Below are 20,639 nucleotides of genomic sequence, written 5' to 3'. Positions count from 1 at the left end.
TCCTACTGTGGCACTCCAAGCTTGAGCAGAAGCTGCACAATATCTGCACAGTACACCAAGTCCTTCTCTTCTGAGAAAAAATGGAGGTACTCTTGATGCCTGTTGCGGAAGAAGCTGATGCGAGCACTGCCAGAGAGGAGATTTTTCCCCTTCAATCTGGATGCCAACAGTTCGGCAGAGTCCTTTGACAAGCTGAGGTCGCGAACTAGATCATTCAACTCCTTTTGGGAAAATGGATGTGGAGCATCATCTTCAAGAATGACTTCTTCTTCTTCATGTCCTTCAACATCTTCGTCACTAATGTCAGGAAGTTCTCCGAAGATAGGCACTGGAATTTCATCACAATGAGCTACAGGACGACGTGCTGATTGAAGATCAGGATACTTGAGGCTGCTCCGGTTCTTTTTGTTGATCCCAGCTGCACCAAATTATGGAAGATTTCGAGGTTTTATGACTTCAAACTGATCCCTTTTCGACATAATCACCCAGAACTATGGGACCTGAATACTTCTTGTCATTAAAATAATCATTTCCAATCAAAACAATTATTCAACATGGCATTTTACCCCCACCAACTTCTTCTAAAATGCTCCACACAAGCGTAAATCTGAACAAAAACGTAAAAAAACGACATGTGGCCATAGCTCAAAAACTTGACCTGATTGAGCAAAACCAATGTGATTTTTGGATTCAGGGCATCAGATTTGTCCTAAATCAACTGAAAAAAGGCAGACAACAAATTTGTTGTTGACCAGTGATACATCTCCCAAGTGGCATACATCTCTGTGATGCAAGCCCAGATGCTTGTATTAGGAGTGGTAATCATATTTGATGCAACATCAGATGTGTCAACTATCACAAAGTTAAATCCAACAGCTCAGCCATCAGCATGGAACTGGGCCTCCTTGCATGCAATGCCTGCTACAGGATAGAGCACACATGACAGCTGCAAAAGAAAGCAGGAGGGTTCTTCAGATGTTAGTGAATGGAAGGGCAGACAAGCTATTAGCTTTTGTTGTTGTTGTTGTTGTTGTTGTTGTTGTTGTTGTTGTTGTTGTTGTTAGCTTTTATTAACTGGTAACAGAATCTCATAATTAATACAGTGGTACCTCAGTTTAAGAACAGCCCTGTTTACGAACTATTCGGTTTACGAACTCCGCAAAACCGGAATTAGTGTCCCAGTTTGCAAACTTTACCCCAGTCTAAAAACGGAATCCAAACTCTGGAAGGGCACCGACAGCAGGAGGCCTCATTAGGGAAAGTGCGCCTCAGTTTAAGAACGGTTTTGGTTTAAGAATGGACTTTCGAAACGGATTAATTTTTTTAAACCAAGGTACCACTGTATAAGGAAGAAGAAGAAGAAGAAGAAGAAGAAGAAGAAGAAGAAGAAGAAGAAGAAGAAGAAGAAGAAGAAGAAGAAACAATGAGAGATTTTTTAAAGGAAGTTTAAAGAAACCCATCATTGACATATTGGGCCAGATCACATGCAAAACTAGTTATAGTTCTCTGTGGCGTGGAAGTGATTATTGAAGTAGTTTATGCATGCCAAAAGATTTACCTTCTGTTGACAATAGGCAACAGACAGCCTCAAAATATTTCTCCACACCTTTCCAAGATGTGTTAACTTTTTTGGAATTTGAACCTCCCCAGACAGCAACAGTCCAACCTTCAAATAATGTGACATAAAGGTAAAGCTAGCCCTGACCATTAGGTCCAGTCATGCCTGACTCTGGGGTTGCGGTGCTCATCTCGCTTTATTGGCCAAGGGAGCCGGCGTACAGCTTCTGGGTCATGTGGCCAGCATGACTAAGCCACTTCTGGCAAAGCAGAGCAGCTCACGGAAACACCGTTTACCTTCCTGCCAGAGTGGTACCTATTTATCTACTTGCACTTTGACGTGCTTTCGAACTGCTAGGTGGGCAGGTGACATAAAGAAAGGCTATAGCCATGTAAGGTAGGCTGCAGTTAATATATGTACATAAGCAGCAGTTCTTGTCAATATATTGTGGGAGATGGGGAATTGAGAGGCCCCAATCCACATTCAGTGTATGCACTGGGCCCAGGAAATCCTGTTGCAGTGAGTGGCTTCCAAGTTCACATTATTTCTAGGATTAAGCTACATATGTAGAGATAGGACCTTATCTGTACTATTCAGTAGATTACTTCAGAGACATGTCTCATAAAAAAAAACCAACCCAAACTTTAATGCAGCTGTGGAGATTTTCAGATTTGATTATAACATGTGTGTTGCATAACTCTTTCACCAAAGAGTTAAACAAAAACATGTGTTTAAAAAATTGTGTTAAGAATTTGTCCACTCCAAACTTCTTTCCCTACATAGGACCAAAAAAATGTGTGAACCCACCAATCCTCATACATGGGTTTCTGCTTGAGGACAATTATCAAGACTATTCTCCTGTAGGGGGGAAAAATAGTCTTGCCATTCACAAAACAAGATGCCTTTCATTTGCAAGTGCCATTTGCATTTCAGATCTCAGGAGTGTGAGGGCAAACAATATTTCTGAGCTAGATCAGGGGTCCCCAAACTAAGGGCCGCTGGCCAGATAAGGCCCGAGGGACTCACTTATCTGGCCCACAGAGCCCCCCGCCTCCTGCTGCCCACTCCGGGTCGGAGGAGCACTGGAAATAGCTTGTGCGCATGTGCAAGCGTTATTTCCGGTGCACATCCAGGTCGGAGGAGGCTCATGCATATGCGCACAAGCTATTTCCAGTGCTCCTCCGACCCGGAAGTGCACCAGAAATAGCGTGTGCGCATGCGTATGGGCACGCACTCCCCCACCCTCCAGCCCACCATGCGATCGGCGCTGGAGACACCTGCCTGAGGCGTAGTAAGTTTGCTGAGCCCTGAGCTAGATTCAAAGCGCCACTCACTCTATATCCAAAATTATCACTGATGTGCATAGAGAGCATTCATTATAATTACTTTTTATAACTCACCATAAGCATAATATTATCTGCACAGATCAAATGTCACCATGTCTTTTAGCAGAAAATTTGTGCATTTTGGTATACCTTTGATGGAAAATCAGGGAGTTACTAAGTAACATTCCAGAAGTTGTATTCTTACAGTAACAACTGGCTTGTTGTAGCAACGTTTTTGCTCACTAGGTGTCAGTGCTGCCCTACATTCATTTAATATTCTTAAGTACAGTAGTGGAAACAGAGGCACAGCCAGAGTTTTGCAGGAAACAGATGCTTATTCCTACAGAAATCGTTAAAGTCTAAACTTGCAGACTTTTGATAAAAGTTAGAATATAGAAAGATTTAGTTTAGAGAATGAATGTAGGATGTGGGTGTGAGGCAGCATAGCTCTGTTTACCAAGCCCAGGAAGGCAAACAGCGGGGGGGGGGGTGCTTCCCCCCTCCCCCATCCTGCTCCTGCATCCTTTGGCACATCTGAGTGGGCACTGTTAGAAACAGGATGGTGGACCAGAAGGACCTTTGTGGCAGGTATACTTCCAGTTTGCAGATAATCCTAGATACATGGTGAATGAATGGCGCAAGGTCAGAATGGCTTTAAGTGGGTGTGTTTCTTTTAACAAATGAGAAATGACTGCTAGGCTAAAGTGTCCAGGCTCTTAGCTCCACCCCTTTTCATTTCTCAGCAAACAAAGTTCCAATAAGGAAGTGAAAGTGCCCTCGAAGCAGCTGGGCTCTTTGAGCTGGTTTCTTATTCTCCTAAAGCGGAACTTAAGGTGGTGGGACACCACACCACGGCGGCACTCACTAGCCACCAACAAGTGATCCTTTCGGGGGCTGTTTGTGAAACATTATCTGAAGGTAATTACCCAAAGTTTTATATAAACAGGATTTAATGATTTTTATTTGCTTAAGCCTGAATACTGTCTGTCTTACAGGAAACTTCCTTGAACTTTCATACTGAGTAATATATGACTTTCAGCTGGGCTGGGGAAAGTCAGTCAGAAATGCCTTTCTCTCAGGAATGCAGATATTTCATAAGTAGAAAACTATTACCAAGGGGCAATGATTTTAAGACTTCTTAGAAATGATATTTTTCTTGAATAATATTGCCTCCCAAACATTTGCAGTGAAATGTTCAGGAACAACACAAACATGAGAGAACATAGCAATTTTATCTGTCTGTAGGGGTGCTTATGCTCAAAACTCATTCACATGTGTATATGTGGAAATGTATATGTGTACATTCAAACCCCCAGAGCCACCCTGTAGCTAGCAGGCAAGGGGGGGGGGAGAGTCTGCATCCCAGAGTCTCCCAGGCTCTGCATTGAGTGGGCCTTGCCTAGCAATCAAGCCAGAGAGCTTAAAAGCTCTTTTAAGGCCAGGTATCCCCAAGTGGGGACGTGGGTGGCGCTGAGGATTAAACCGCAGAGCCTGGGACTTGCAGATCAGAAGGTTGGCGGTTCGAATCCCCGCGATGGGGTGAGCTCCCGTTGCTCGGTCCCTGCTCCTGCCAACCTAGCGGTTCGAAAACACGCCAAAGTGCAAGTAGATAAATAGGTACCACTCCGGCGGGAAGGTAAACGGTTTCCGTGAGCTGCTCTGCTTTGCCAGACGCAGCTTAGTCATGCTGGCCACATGACCCGAAGCTGTACGCCGGCTCCCTCGGCCTGTAAAGCGAGATGAGTACCACAACCCCAGAGTCGGCCACAACTGGACCTAATGGTCAGGGGTCTCTTTATCCCCAAGTGGACCCTGTGCCAAAAGAGCTCTGAAGCGTTCTGCCTTGCTTGGGACTTGGCTTATGAAATTTCATGCAGCCCAACCAACTACATCTGGTTGAAACTGCATAAGTCAAAGTGCATGTAAGATGAGGAATTATAGCACCTAGATAAAAGTTGTTAAATAAGGATTTATTTGATCAGAGAGCCCTTGGCATGGTGCTGGCAATGCCCCTCCCTCAGCACATACAACCCTACTAGGGTGGGGACCAGCCCTGCTTCCAAAGCAGTGGTGGCAGCACTCAGTACCCTCCACCAGATCTCTAGGCACACTTCAGAGCACTCCTGGCATATGGTTGTCAAGCCTCTGCTTAAAGACCTCAAAAGAAGGAGACTCCACCACACTCCTTGGCAGCAAATTCCACTGTCAAACAGCTCTTACTGTCAGGAAGTTCTTCCTAATGTTTAGGTGGAATCTTCTTTCTTGTAGTTTGGAGCCATTGCTCCGTGTCCGCTTCTCTGGAGCAGCAGAAAACAACCTTTCTCCCTCCTCTATGTGACATCCTTTTATATATTTGAACATGGCTATCATATCACCCCTTAACCTCCTCTTCTCCAGGCTAAACATGCCCAGCTCCCTTAGCCGTTCCTCATAAGGCATCGTTTCCAGGCCTTTGACCATTTTGGTTGCCCTCCTCTGGACACGTTCCAGTTTGTCAGTGTCCTTCTTGAACTGTGGTGCCCAGAACTGGACACAGTACTCCAGGTGAGGTCTGACCAGAGCAGAATACAGTGGCACTATTACTTCCCTTGATCTAGATGCTATACTCCTATTGATGCAGCCCAGAATTGCATTGGCTTTTTTAGCTGCCGCGTCACACTGTTGGCTCATGTCAAGTTTGTGGTCAACCAAGACTCCTAGATCCTTTTCACATGTACTGCTCTCAAGCCAGGTGTCACCCATCTTGTATTTGTGCCTCTCATTTTTTTTGCCCAAGTGCAATACTTTACATTTCTCCCTGTTAAATTTCATCTTGTTTGTTTTGGCCCAGTTCTCTAATCTGTCAAGGTCGTTTTTTTTTGGGGGGGGGGGTTGTTTTTTTTAAATAATATTTATTAAGTTTTTTTTAACAAACAGAAGAAAAGAATAATCAGTTAACATAAAGAAAATCTAAGTACAATACAAAAAACAAGATTTAACATAAAAAGAAAAAAGAAATAAAAAGAAATAAAAATCCCTCTTTCTGATGTCTTCCAATCATTTACTTATTTTCCTGACTTCCTCACAGCTCCCTTTTTTGTATTCCATTTAAAAATATATTCAGCAAATTCATACCCTCTCATTTTAACCTTAATTATTTATCTTCACATATTCTAATTTCAAATTTTCATCTTATATCAATCCCTTCATACATATTCTTATTTTTCCTTATTGCTAGAACCACTTCATTTCATTCCAACGTCATTAGCATTCAATAATTTTACAATGTTTCTTTAGATAGATTTTAAATTTCTTCCAATCTTCTTCCACCGACTCTTCTCCCTGGTCTCGGATTCTGCCGGTCATTTCCGCCAATTCCATGTAGTCCATTACTTGCATCCGCCATTCTTCCAAGGTGGGTAGTTCTTGTGTCTTCCAATGCTTTGCAATGAGTATTCTTGCTGCTGCTGTAGCATACATCAAGAAAGTTCTATCCTTCTTTGGCACCAATTGGCCGACCATGCCCAGGAGAAAGGCCTCTGGTTTCTTAGAGAAGGTATATTTAAATACCTTTTTCATTTCATTATATATCATCTCCCAGAAGGTCTTAATCCTTGGGCACGTCCACCAAAGGTGAAAGAATGTACCTTCAGTCTCTTTACATTTCCAGCATTTATTATTGGGCAAATGGTAGATTTTTGCAAGCTTGACTGGGGTCATGTACCACCTGTATATCATTTTCATAATATTCTCTCGTAAGGCATTACATGCCGTAAATTTCATACCTGTGGTCCACAACTGTTCCCAGTCAGCAAACATGATGTTATGTCCAACGTCTTGTGCCCATTTAATCATAGCAGATTTCACCGTTTCATCCTGAGTATTCCATTTCAGCAGCAAGTTATACATTCTTGATAATATCTTAGTTTTGGGATCTAACAATTCTGTTTCCAATTTTGATTTTTCCACCTGGAAGCCAATTTTTTAATCCAAATTATAGGCCTCCCTTATTTGAAAGTAGTAAAGCCAATCTCGCACTTTGTCCTTTAATTTCTCAAAACTCTGCAATTTCAGTTTGTCACCCTCCTGTTCCAAAATCTCCCAATATTTTGGCCAATTGGCCTCCATATTGAGTTTTTTCAGAGCCTTCGCTTCCATAGGTGATAGCCACCTTGGAGTTTTATTTTCAAGTAAGTCTTTATATCTAGTCCAGACATTAAACAATGCTTTTCTGACAATATGATTTTTAAATGCCTTATGTCCTTTAACCTTGTCCTACCACAAATATGCATGCCACCCAAAAACATTGTCAAAACCTTCTAAATCCAAAATGTCTGTGTTCTCAAGAAGCAGCCATTCTTTCAGCCAGCAAAATGCTGTTGATTCATAATACAGTTTAAGGTCTGGCAGGGCAAATCCACCTCTATCCTTTGCATCAGTAAGTATTTTAAATTTTATTCTGGGCTACTTGCCTTGCCAGACAAATCTAGAAATATCTCTCTGCCACTTCTTGAAACAGTCCATCTTGTCTATAATTTGCAATGATTGAAACAAAAACAGCATTCTTGGCAATACATTCATTTTGATAACAGCAATTCGGCCTAACAAGGAAAGCTTCAGGCTTGACCATATTTCAAGATCTTTTTTCACTTCTGACCAACATTTCTCATAATTGTCTTTAAACAAATTCACATTCTTAGCAGTCATATTCACCCCCAGGTATTTTACTTTTTTACCAATGTTAAACCTGTCTCCTTCTGAAACCTCTCTTTTTCAATTGGTGTTAGATTTTTCTCCAAAACCCTGGTTTTTAACTTATTCAACTTAAAACCTGCCACCTGACCAAATTCCTGGATTAGTTACAAAACCCTTTTAGTACTAGATTCTGGCTCCTGTAATGTCAATACTAAGTCATCCGCAAAAGCTTTAAGTTTATATTGTTTAGCTCCGACGTGAATATCTTCGATCATATGGTCCCTTCTAATCATGTTTAACAGGACCTCCAGGACCGAAATAAAAAGCAATGGGGAAATTGGGCAGCCTTGTCGTGTCCCTTTCTCCATCTTAAATTCTTCTGTCACCACATTATTAACTATCAGTTTAGTCTTTTGTTCTGAATAAATTGCACCTATACCATTTTCAAAACCTTGACCAACCCCCATCCCCTGAAGATTTTTCTTCATGAAACTCCAAGAAATATTGTCAAAAGCTTTCTCCGCGTCTACAAATATCAAAACTGCTTTAGTGTTAATATTAGTTTGAAGTTTTTCTAAAATGTCAATTATATTCCTCGTATTATCAGACAAATGTCTACCCGGAAGAAAGCCAGCTTGATCCTTATGTATCTCCTCCATTAGTACTTTTTTCAGTCTTTTAGCCAAAATGTCTGCAAAGATTTTATAATCCACATTAAGTAGGGATATGGGGCGGTAGTTCTTAAGTTGTGTCTTTTCAGACTCAGTTTTCGGTATAAGTGTAATGTAGGTTTCTTTCCACGACTCAGGCGCTTTTTTCCCCTCCAAAATTTCATTGCACACCTCCTTTAGTGGTTGAATTAGCCAATCTTTCAAGGATCTATAGTATTTAGAGGTTAAACTGTCCGGCCCTGGAGATTTACCCAGCTGCATGTTCTGAATAGCACCTTCCACCTCCTGTTCAGTTATTTTGTAATTCAACAGTAGCTTATTTTCTTGTGAGATTTTTTGTAATCCATTAGTTTCCAAAAATTTGTCTATATCAATCTCTTTCTGTGGCCCCTGTGTATAAAGTTGTTTGAAATATCTCTGGAAGCAATTTCTAATCTCCTGAGGATTCTGTATGTTCTTTCCTTCCACTTCAAGGTTTGTAACAGTATTTAACTTTTGTCTTTTTTTCATCTGCCACGCTAGCAGTTTCCCACATTTATTAGCCGATTCAAATATCTTTTGTCTCATCTGTTTAATTTTCCATTCTATGTCTATGCTAGATCCTTTTCACATGTACTGCTCTCAAGCCAGGTGTCACCCATCTTGTATTTGTGCCTCTCATTTTTTTTGCCCAAGTGCAACACTTTACATTTCTCCCTGTTAAAATTCATCTTGTTTGTTTTGGCCCAGTTCTCTAATCTGTCAAGGTCGTTTTGAAGTGTGATCCTGTCCTCTGGGGTGTTAGCCACCCCTCCCAGTTTGGTGTCATCTGCAAATTTGATCAGGATAAAACATCCTACTTGGGGATGCTTGTGAACAGAAGCCAAAGTCACTTCCCATTCACAGGGGCCACCTGCTGATGAAAAGTATCCAGCAAGAACAGTGAAAGGCAGTGCTCTTCAGAAACCCTGGCGTGGCCTGACTGGCCATTGGTGCTGTACCTGACCCTGACCCTGACCATGCCTAACAGAAGTAGAAGAGTAAAATAAATATGCAAAATTGCAGAATAGGAAAAGTTCATTCCCTATATGGGATGAAAAGTTTGTGCTACTTTGCAATAGAATTTTACTTTATTTGAGTACAGAATACATGGAGCCTGACAAGATGTTCAAATGATTGTCCATGCCCTTCCTCTGTACCAGTGTGTAGAAAGTCTTGCTGCTCCTCAGAGCTGGGCTGAAATTTTTAGGGCGAGAAGACAGAACGAAAGGAGATTCAAATTGTTTCCTGTTTGAACTTGGCTTGCTCAGATTTCCCCCACTTTTTGCCAATGTGTCTCTAAATTGATTATAGCAAAACACTCCAAAGAAATTCCTACCTTTACTTGGTAATACCAATAAAATGGTGTTGCTGTTGTTTTATCTTTGCAGGTGCATCATGAATTTGACAAATTCTTCCAGTATGGAAGAAATCCCTTTGGAGGATGTCAATAGAACCAGCACAGAGTACAGAGTGCTTATGGCTTATGCGCAGCGTCGACTGTCCGCTAGCAAATACGGGCATCTTTTAGAAAGGGAAGCGAAAGGCCAAGAGGGATCATCTCTAGGCAGAGAGAAGAGGCAAGGTAAGGAGAAGGTACATCAAGGCTCATCTCCCAAGGACCAAGGACAGCCGACCAGAGTCAGGAGGAAGAAGAAGAAGAAGTCCCATTGCAAGCACTTTCTCTTTCCTTCCTGTCTAAGGGCGCAAGCTGAAGAGGATTCTGGGAAGACGTTCAGAAGGGGTGATGCTGTAAATGGGCGTGCACTAAGCCTGCAGGCGGGTGTTGGAAGTTGTTCTGCTTTTTCACTAGAAGAGCAAGGTGGGTTTAATCCCCCCCCCATTTGTTAAACACTCTAATAGCACATTAGTGGCAACTATTGCCTTTTTTTAGCCTTGGTTTCAAAACAGTTCTGCAGGTTAAGTTCCCAGAACTGCAGTTCCTTACAGTTCCGTAGGTTAAGGGGATGATAGCTAAGCCACTGCGATGGCTTAAATTTTATGAAATAAATAAATAGAAGTAACATAGTTAATCTATCAAACTATCTAAAGCAGTGGTTACCAACCCTTTTTTTTTTTTTTTGCCATGCTGCATATATAAAATCCTGATGCCCCCCCCCATGACATATAATTCTTACTATTCAAAAAGTGAACTCCTATTCACATGGAAGAAGCCTAAAAAGTCATTAACTTGGTCTATCTCGAATTCCCCCCCTTAAAAATCAACTTGCCCCCCTTTGGGGCGTGTGCCCCAGGTTGGGGACCACAGCTCTAAAGAGTGAAGAAGGCTTCTTGTGGGGAAATCTGCTCCCCTTGGCAGCCTCTCTGACCAAAGCGATGCATGTCCATTGTGAAGGGCTGGTTCTTAATTCTGCGAGGGTCTGCCTCAGGGACTGGGAACCTTTTTCGGCCGGAGGGCTACATTGCCTCATTGCCAATGCACAGGAGACTGCATGGCAAAGGTGGGTACGGCAAGGAAGGGTACTCCAAGGAAGTATGGCACACCACAGGCATGCACACATCACACGCCTAAGCACATCACCATTCAACTTCCTATCAGAGGCAACAGAAGGCTTTCCCCAATCCTACATGAGGTGGAGGGAACATTTTCAGAAGTGGGGCAGGGTCACAGGTGGGTGAACTCACAGTGCAGATAGTCCCATGCCACTGGGGTTCCAAAATGCTGTCCTCTTGGCCTCTGCAACTCAGTGGTAGATTGCATGCAGCACTGGGAAAGGTCTCTGTTGGTGAGCTTGCTGCCAGAAGACCATCTACAGCACCGGATTGAGTGGATCAGCATTTGAGCATGTTCCTTATGGAGAAAGGCTAAAGCATTTGAGGATTCTAAGGGTGACATGCTTGATAATTTCAAGATTGTGCAGGGTGTAAGAAAACCAGCCAGCGAATTTGTCTCAATTTGTTTCTGAACAGGTGATTCAGACATCAATGTTGTGGTAGACAAGCTTGCTGAAATAGTTGATAATTCCACGCCATTCCCTAAAAGGACAGGAGTCAAAGCACTGGAACAGACTCTGAGCCTAGAAGCAGATGGTGGGTGTGCCACCAAACCTGAAAATGAAGATGATGTTGAAAAAGGTAACCTGCTTTTCCTCAGCAGCCAAATGGCATTTCTGTAGAGTCTGTGTTTTCAAAAACATTTTTTCTTAAAGAAACCTTTTCCTGATTGATTTGTCTGTCAAGGAACCATTGCACACTTGCCACATAACCCCTGGATGTTGCAAAGGATTCCAGCACACATTCTTCAGCGTACTGGCATAGCCTTTTGGGTGGCGCTGTGGTCTAAACCACTGAGCCTAGGGCTTGCCAAACAGAAGGTCAGCAGTTTGAATCCCCACGACAGGGTGAGCTCCCGTTGCTTGGTCCCTGCTCCTGCCAACCTAGCAGTTCAAAAGCATGTCAAAGTGCAAGTAGATAAATAGGTACCACTCCAGTGGGAAGGTAAATGGCATTTCCATGCGCTGCTCTGGTTCGCCAGAAGCGACTTAGTTATGCTGGCCACAAATGCCGGCTCCCTCGGCCGCAACCCCAGAGTCATCTGCGACTGGACTTAATGGTCAGGGGTCCCTATACTTTTACTAAAAACTGTATGTGTGTTCAGAAAAGTAACAGACATCTGCAATATGGTTTTTGTCTGGAAGCACCATAACTGAAACTCACCTTCAGATTTATTTAAACATTTTCAAATATATAACACAGTTGTGCCCTTTGGGTTATCTATCACACTGTTTCTCAGCCACCTTCAGTGATGGTCAGTATTCTCCACACGAGGCAGCTGATAGTATGGGCAGGTAAAGGTAAAAGGTAACGGACCCTGGAGGGTTAAGTCCAGTCAAAGGCAACTATGGGGTGCGGCACTCATCTCACTTCAGGCCAAGAGAACCAATGTTTGTCCACAGACAGCTTTCCGGGTCATGTGGCCAGTATGACTAAACCACTACTGGTGCACAGAGGACCGTGACGAGTCCAGAGCTCAAAGAAACGCCTTTTGCCATCCACCACAGCAGTACCTATTTATCTACTTGCACTAGTGTGCTTTCAAACTGCTAGGTTGGCAGGAGCTGGGACAGAGTAACGGGAGCTCACCCCATCGCACAGATTTGAACTGCCAGCCTTCCGATCAGCAAGCCCAAGAGTGTTTTGGACCCGTGTCCCTAGTATTGCCAAACAACCTCTGCTGATTGAGATAATATACCGGTACATAGAACACATGGAAAAAGCATTCCATAAATACTTAAAGCTCTTGAGGCAGCTTACGAAATAATTTGTTTTAATGAATGTAAATGATTATTTTACATCCTGTGTTAAACCAGAAAATTAGCTTCTTCTTTTTCCTGTTTTACCAGATGAGAAAGAAAAGTTAATAAAAGAAATAGTTGCCTTGTTAAGAGCATCGGGAGATAAACTGCAGGAAAAGGTAACCAGTTTGAGGCTGCAATTTGTACTATGCTGTTTTTTACTTGCATTGAATCTTAAAGCATTTAATTGCAGAACTTTCTATTTTATTATTTACAATTTTGTGAATTGCTTTTCTAGAATGTTGAATGTGTAGAAAGAGGAGAAAGATATATTTTAAAGAGCAGCTGCAGGGGAAGGAAGACAAGAGAAAGCCGTTTGTGGAATTCAGATTAGGTTTGGATAATAAAACAATAGAATAGTAGAATTGGAAGGGATCCTGAGGATCATCTAGTCCTACCCTCTGCAATGCAAAACTCTCAACTAAAGCATCGCTGACAAATGGCTGTCCGACCTCTGCTTTAAAATATCCTCCACCTTCTGAGGTAGTCTGTTCCACTGCTGAATAGCTTTTACTGTCAGAAAGTTTTTCCTAATGTTTTGTCAGAATCTACTTTCTTGTACAGTGGTGCCTCGCAAGACGAAAATAATCCGTTCCGCGAGTCTCTTCGTCTAGCGGTTTTTTCGTCTTGCGAAGCACCCCTATTAGCGGCTTAGCGGCTATGCGGCTATCAGCGGCTTAGCGGCTTAGAAAAAGGGGGAGGAAAGGGAAAAAACTTGCAAGACTCACAAGACGTTTTCGTCTTGCAAAGCAAGCCCATAGGGAAATTCGTGTTGCGAAGCGCCTCGAAAAACGGAAAACCCTTTCGTCTAGCGGGTTTTTTGTCTTGCGAGGCATTCGTCTTGCGGGGCACCACTGTATCTAGAACCCTATGGAGAAGCAGAAAACAAGCTTACTCCATCTTCCATGTGACATCTTATTTCTTCTCAGTCTCTTTTATCCAGGCCAAACATATCCAACTCCCTCAACTGTTTCTTTTAAGTCTTGGCTTCCAGACCCTTGATCATCTTGGTCACCCTCTTCTGCACACCTTCCAGCTTCCCTATATCCACTGTGGTGCCCAATTTGATCCATCAGATTTGTTTATATCCACATGAAATGTGTGTACATTAAGGAGGCCTCAGTAATCTTTTTCCAAAGATTTATTTGGGGTTTTGGACAGCTGAAAGCACTTTTCCAGAACTACATTTACAAGTTGGCTGTAAAAAAGAAGTTGTCTCACAAATCCACACTTACCCGAGAATAGGAGAGCAATTATTTCTTATTTGTATATTTTACAAGGAAAAGCCTTCCTTGAACTTGTTGTGTTCAGAGATCGTTGTGCCTGAAATGGGACCAATACCTCTGTTTGTTCCTAATGACAAATGCCTTACATTCATTTCCAGGTTCAAAATGACAGGACTTTCTTTCAGTGTGCCTCAGAACTGATGTCCTATGGATTCTTCAGTAGAGTTGCCGATCAATTCCTAGAAGAGATACCTGCAGACTCTACAGCCGACTCTGAAGTGCAAGCACAAAGTATCAAAGTTGCTTTTGCTATTGAAGTCATAACTAGACTCACTGCTATAGACAACCATCCCATGAACACCATACTGGGCTTTGGAGCAAAATACCTCAAGGAAAACTTCAGCCCTTGGATCCATAGTCAAGGTGGATGGGTAAGAGATTTTGCTTCCTCTGCTGGCGCATCCTCCCCTTTCTAAGCAATAGTTACCTGTGAACTTTCCATTGGAGCTGCTGGGCCAGCAGCCATTCGTGACAGTTGGGTGTGAATGCAGGGTACCCTGTGTTACATACCACACATTTGTTCTGACATTCTGAAAGTAGAAATTATTATTTGTGCTCTTATTCCTACAAGCTTGCACTGAGCTCTCTCACTGTGTTAGGATATAACTAGGGTGCAGATTAAAATTGGTTTAACAACTATACCCCTTCTTTGGGAATCTTGAAAAATGTAATCCCATTGGCTAGGAAAATTCTCAGCCAATTTACCAATTTTTTATTCCCAGTTTTCTTCAGATAAAGCTGTGGTAGTGAAATGACTATACAGTGGTACCTCGGGTTACAGACGCTTCAGGTTACAGACTCTGCTAACCCAGAAATAGTACTTTGGGTTAAGAACTTTGCTTCAGGATGAGAACAGAAATCATGCGACTGTGGCGCAGTGGCAGTGGGAGGCCCCATTAGCTAAAGTGGTACCTCAGGTTAAGAACAGTTTCAGGTTAAGAACGGACCACCAGAACAAATTAAGTTCTTAATCCAAGGTACCACTGTAAAACCGATAAAAGTTTGTAGTGTATCTATTCAAGACGGGCGTGGGGGGAGGGGGGATCCAAATTGGATTCTAAGTTGGTGCTTCAGATTCAAAGCTTATCTCCCTCAGTCTGCTTTAGGCAATGCTCATTTTGCCTGAGAAACCAAAGCTTCAGAAAGCTGAGTTGCCTCTTGGGGCGGGGTAACAAATGGCTATAACTTTTAAACTTTGGGGGCTGCGTTCTTTTGACTGGAGGCTATGGAGCACACTGAGGTGCAGAACAGGAGTGGGGCCAGAGACGCCTCCATGGCCAGGGCTGCCTCCTGCCGCCCCGGAGGGCATGCTCTGGCCTATGGCAGCTCATGGCCCTGCTGCCCATCTTCTTCAGGGCACTGCACAAAGGGGGAAGAGTGCTTTGGATATGCCAGAGACCATTGCCAACTGAGATGCTGCCCGCTTTCCTGTCGTTGCCAGCTGCACCCTCTTAGGCCTCCGCCTCTTCTTCAAAATATTATTTCATGAATACATCAGCCTGTTACTATCCCTGAATTTTCCCAACAAACAGTACCAGCTTCTCTTAACTCAGGGCTCTGAGGAAACTGAGGAAGAGATTGTCGACCGCGAGTTTGACACCGTGGGCCTTGTCTGCCTGGCCATGAGTAGCAGTGTTGGAAATCTGGTACCTGTTGAGAAAGCACTGGATTGCCAACAACTTCTTTGGCCTGGCCTTCCCTCTCAATTTTTATTTATTTATTATTCAGTGAATTTATATACTGCCCGGAGGTCTCAGTGGGTCTCTCAGTGGGGTGGAGCTGCTGAACTTGAAGAATGTCAGCACTGGCTGCATTCTGCTTGGTGGGCTCTTCATGTATGATGTTGTCAGGGGCTCAGGAGCAAAAGCACAGGGAAGAGGGGAGATGGAGAGCGAAGGGGAAGAATCTGAGGGCAGCGTAGGGGAAGATGACAGTGGCCCGAGAGATTCCATGAGCCTCTCCAGCGAATCGGAAGATTCACAGAAGGGGGCTCCGATGGCCAGGGCAAGGGGGGTCCCGGGAGGGACGCACCAGAAGCTAGGGGCCAGCAGCGACTCCCAAAGCAGCAGCTGGAGATCGGGACCAGTTTCCCCACCAGAGCGTAGCAGGGGGGAAGAGTCCCATGAGTCAGGGCTGACCACGCCCCTATCGCTGAGTGAGGGAACGGAGGGGAAGTCAGATCCAGCTAGCCCCCCCGAAGGGAGAGGAGTGACAGGAGCAGTGTAACGGTCAGGAGGAAGGTGGCCGGGTGGGCGCGCGCACCAAGTTCAAATGTACAGGCGCGCGGGACAGCAGGGAGCTCGGATTGGGAGCCAGGTCCTAAAGCACGCCGGAGGCAGGGGGAAGAATCCGGGGACTCTTCAGCATCAGAAGAGTCCAGAAAGGGCAACACCCCGGCGGGCAGACGGACCCAGAGGAGGAAAGAACAACGGAAGAGGTGGAGTAAGGCTAGAGTCTTAAACTGGTGTCTAGGGGGAGGAGACTCAGACGGAACTTCGGCGGTCTAGGGTTTAAGACGTAGAGCTGTGCGCTACGGCTTTGGAATGGAAACTGAACTTCAATAAAGACTTTTGTATATAACCACGACCTGGCGTTGGTCCTCTGTGAGCTGGGACCTTGGGCAGCTCTGACAGATGTCTTCTGTGTCTTTGGCACCAACATTATGGTGATGGTCGCAAAGTCATTTGAAGCACCCATAAAATTGGTTTCCCCCAAGATCTGCTAGAGAAATACTTGGAGGCTGACAACTTTGCCATGATGGGCTTGGGGGACATTGTCATCCCAATAATCTTCATTGCTTTACTGCCATGCTTTGCCTCAAGAGGAACAAGCACACATACTTCCACACCTGTTTTGTGGCTTATGCAGTATTTTTGGGCTGGGCCTCACCATCTTCAACATGCACATCTTCAGACATGCACAGCCAGCCCTGCTGTACCTGGTCCCAGCCTGCATTGGCTTCCCTCTCCTGCTGGCTCTGGTGAAGAGAGAAGTGGCAGAGATGTTCAGCTATGAGGAGAACTCTGCCCCCAAGGAGGTGCCAGAGGAGACCAAAGAAGGGAAGAAGGAGAAATGACTCTGGGAAGCTCAGCCAGCTGAGCTCCATCTGCTGGCCATGCTCCCCCCCCCCCCGCAAGTGAATTTTGTCTTTTAAAAGACAACTGGATCGTATAACAGCCATGTGTGTTTGTACGTGTGCATCTGTCTGAAGACTAGTGGGGCAGGGGGTGGAAAACAGGAGGAGGGGCCTGTTTATTGATCTTCTCTCTGCCTGTCTACTTGCCTGTCTGCAGCCCTCCTGTTCCCCTGGGGAGAAAGAGGATGGGGCAGGTGGGGGCAAGAAAGCAGCTTTGCCCCTTCCACCAACTGTCTTTTGATGCCAGCTTCCCTGACCTCTGTTCATTGTCTTGGTGGGAAGAAGAAAACAAGGGGGGAGAGAGAGACAAAGGGGGAGAGAAAGGCTTGGAGTTGATTTTTAAATTTTGTCTTGTGAATTTGCTTCACAAATTAAAACAAAACAAAAAATTATTGAAGAACTTTAAAACTTTTGTCACACCTGGATGAAATCTGTGGGCAAAGTAGCCTCTTCTGAGTGGAGCCATGTTTAAGACAAGGTACAGATAAACCTTTAAAGTTTGTTTGTTTGTTTGTTTGTTTGTTTGTTTGTTTGTTTGTTTGTTTGTTTGAAAAAGGCATTCCTCCCCTCACCATGTTGTTGGCAATTGGCATAAACATATGGTACATCATATAGATGCCTCTAGGTAAATTCCCTGCAAAATTGCAGGGGTCAATATGGATGAATAACAGTTTGAAGCTTTTAAAGTTTTCTGACTGAATTTGGCATCAATTTTCACTGAAAGTGCTTGTGACAATTATGACAATTATGGGTGGACGTGTGTGGCAGAGGTGGGAGTTGAATATCCAGCATTTACTAGTTAGGAGCTAGATTCGTCAGTCACAAAACTACAGTCCATCTTCTCCCTCCCTTGTCTGGCATTTTCCTTTTAGAAAGCACTTGGGGTAAGGAGGAAGAGGGGTGTGCCTTTTCACTTGACTGTGTCTCTCCAAATCTTCAAAGTGGGTCCAAAGCTTTAGAGTAGCACTGTTAGTTGCTTCAGAGAAGACTTGATTCCCTTTTCTGATTCCCAAGAGCCCATCTGTCTGAAGCTGGTTAACGCCTTGTCCAAAATGGATACATAGGTTGTAAGAGTCAAGTGAGCAAGGCAGAGACGCACATTAGTGTTCATACCTCCAGTAGTGTATTGAGAGTTGCTCGGCATTACCAAGGCAACTGGTACAGAGAGTGGTTTGTCCAGGAATCAGTGTTGTTCTTCCTCCCATCTCCAGTAGCTGATCTGCCAAAAGTTTATCCCCACCACCTTCATTTTCCCAGGATGAGCTTCACCCTCTTGGCTATAAAGTATGAGCAAAGTGGAACATAGGAGGCTGTCTTACTGAGTCAGACCATTGGTCTACCTAGCTCAGCAGTGTCTACACTGGCTGACAGCAGCTCTCAGGTTTCAGGAGGGATCTCTCGCAGGGTCATCTGCAATGCCCCACTGCCTCATTCTCCCTAATGGACTGGCATCCACTGCCTGCTGCTGCTTTTGCAGGCACAAGAAACAGGTTGTGTTGCAAATCTGTAGTGTGATGCATCTGGACTGATGGATCAGAAGTTGTGCATTAATTGGCATAAGTCTGCATTTGGTCTCCTTAGTACTGGGGAGAGATTCTGCTGTGAACCCCAAAACATACAGAATTGTATAAATCTTACTGACTTGGTTGTCTTTTCACTTCCAGGGGAAAGCTTTAGGATTACCAGACCAAGAAGAAGTAGAATGATGAAAGCCTGTGTCCTTCATGAGACATCTCTTAATTTGGAACTGGGATCGGGGATGGCTGAACAACCCCCCCCCCCCCCCCGCTTTAAATCAAAAGACTTAGTTGGTTTCATATTGGCACTGATACTTCAGTGCATGTGCAATAAGAACATGCTGTTTTTGCGATGCTGGAGTACATTTTGCAAGTCACAGCAGGTTGTGGCATTTTTAGTCCTTTGGTTAACATGCTTCAATGACACATTGTTTGGGTGGAGAAACCTCTCAGTACTTTTGTGCAAGAGACATCTTTGTAGGTGTAAATGGAAAGTAATCACAATAATAAAACCTATATATAAAAATGGAGATCTCAGGAGTAGGATTGATGGGTTCCGCATGGGACAGGGCTCCTGGCTTTTTAATGGGTGCTTGGAAGACAGAGATTAGTCAGCTACAGTTTCTTCCATTGTTGTAGCCCAGACTCACAGATAAGTCTGTTTACATCACTGAGCCATACCACTTGAGACCTGGTGGGGTAACAGAATAATTGAAAGTTTCCCCCTGTGAAAATTCCCTTGCATTCATTTCCAATGAACCTCCTTCATTGGAGGTTATTAAGCAGAAGTCAGATGGACTTCTGTCATGGATGCTCTAATTGAGATCCCTGTATCGCAGGGGGTTGGACTAGATGACCCTGGGAGTGACAGGAATAGCTTGAAGCAGAATATTGAGGCAGGACAGCAAGAAAGTAGGTGCCCAGGCAGCAGAAGAGGAAGCAGAGCTTCTCCAAGCTCAATTACTGTGATGGTTGTGGTGGCTTTCATTTTCTTCTCCTACCCCGACAATCTGAAATGAAAAAGGAAGGGCCAGGAGCCTCTCTAAAGCCAATACAGCATCAGGTCAAGAGAAACTCCTGCTTAATGGCAGCCAGAGCCTTCCACAAAGCGGCCTTTCCCAGGAAGCTGCCAACAGATCTAAGACCTGCTGTGTCACACGGCTTGGGCCTCAACCTGGCAAATGGGGAATCTAACCTGATCCAGCTTATCCCCCACTAGGAGCAACCTTTTGCGATCACAACAGCTCACACAGGCAACCAAACAAAGATTTTGCCACTACTGTGATGCTGTTCTAAAGCACCACAAGTAAATATGGTGTTACCTCGGGGATGGGGGAGATAACTGGAGGCAGATTTCTGAGATGATATTTACACCCCTAGCCAGGCTGGTTTCACCAACCCCTAGGTATGCCTCTGCACATGTACAAACACATATATTTATATTTGAGAGCCAGTGCGGCATTGTGGTTAGAGCATCAGACTCCTAGGACCTGGGAGACCAGGGTTTGAATCCCCACTTGGCCATGAAGCTCACTGGGTGACCTCACATTTCAGCAGGACTAACACTGGGGCCCCACACCAGGACCTAGTGCCAAATTACCTTACGTGCACCCACTTGATCACTTTGATAAGCAGAATTGACCCTACTACAAGTGCCACATAATACCCATTCTACATTTGTGAGAACTCTATTGTTTAGCGTGGCAACGCCTACACTGTGGAACTCGCTGCATGTTGAGGTCATGCACTCTTTTGGGCTCCTGCTAAAAACATTATTGTTCAGACAAGCCTGCCCAGATGCTTAGAAACACTGATGTGAATTTTGAATTTGTTCTAGTACTTAAATTTGCATATGTTTTGAGGTATAGCTGTAAATTTTTCTTGATTTTCTTGTCTTATCTTTTGTAAACCACTTTGAGGTTTCTTTTTCTATTTTTACAATCAAGCAGTGCATAAATTTTATGAAATAAATAGAAGAAATCAACCTTGTGATATTAATTTTTACATTCACTTTTACTACGGAGATTTGTTCCTATATGTTTAGTTCTAGATTGCCCTTTCTACTTTTGATTTATTTGGCATCCGTTATTATACTTTGTTACATTATAAATACTTATATGTGGTTGGCATCCATCTTT

The 20,639-nt window shown here is 43.9% G+C and overlaps 1 protein-coding gene across 1 annotated transcript; it reads left to right on the top strand.

The window, feature by feature from the left end:
- Positions 1-3,728: 3,728 nt before the first annotated feature.
- Positions 3,729-20,263, top strand: BCL2L14 (BCL2 like 14). Its single transcript, XM_079975420.1, has 6 exons — positions 3,729-3,801; positions 9,638-10,068; positions 11,178-11,342; positions 12,611-12,681; positions 13,947-14,219; positions 18,649-20,263. The coding sequence occupies exons 2-6, from the start codon at positions 9,645-9,647 to the stop codon at positions 18,688-18,690; spliced, it is 975 nt and encodes a 324-aa protein (XP_079831546.1). The 5' UTR covers positions 3,729-3,801; positions 9,638-9,644; the 3' UTR covers positions 18,691-20,263.
- The last annotated feature ends 376 nt before the right edge of the window (positions 20,264-20,639 follow it).

Source organism: Podarcis cretensis (assembly GCF_951804945.1).
Source record: "Podarcis cretensis genome assembly, chromosome: 5".
Classification (NCBI taxonomy): Eukaryota; Metazoa; Chordata; class Lepidosauria; order Squamata; family Lacertidae; genus Podarcis; species Podarcis cretensis.
Note: the sequence above shows the minus strand (reverse complement) of the source record. Positions and strands in the feature narration are given on the sequence as shown.

What these genes read in the sequence shown, in the direction of transcription:
- BCL2L14 (XM_079975420.1), top strand. Translation starts at nt 9,645, where the DNA reads ATGAATTTGACAAATTCTTCCAGTATGGAAGAAATCCCTTTGGAGGAT. An exon ending in GAGATAAACTGCAGGAAAAG is followed by an intron (nt 12,682 to 13,946) that starts GTAACCAGTTTG and finishes ATTCATTTCCAG; the next exon opens with GTTCAAAATGACAGGACTTT. An exon ending in TCCATAGTCAAGGTGGATGG is followed by an intron (nt 14,220 to 18,648) that starts GTAAGAGATTTT and finishes TTTCACTTCCAG; the next exon opens with GGGAAAGCTTTAGGATTACC.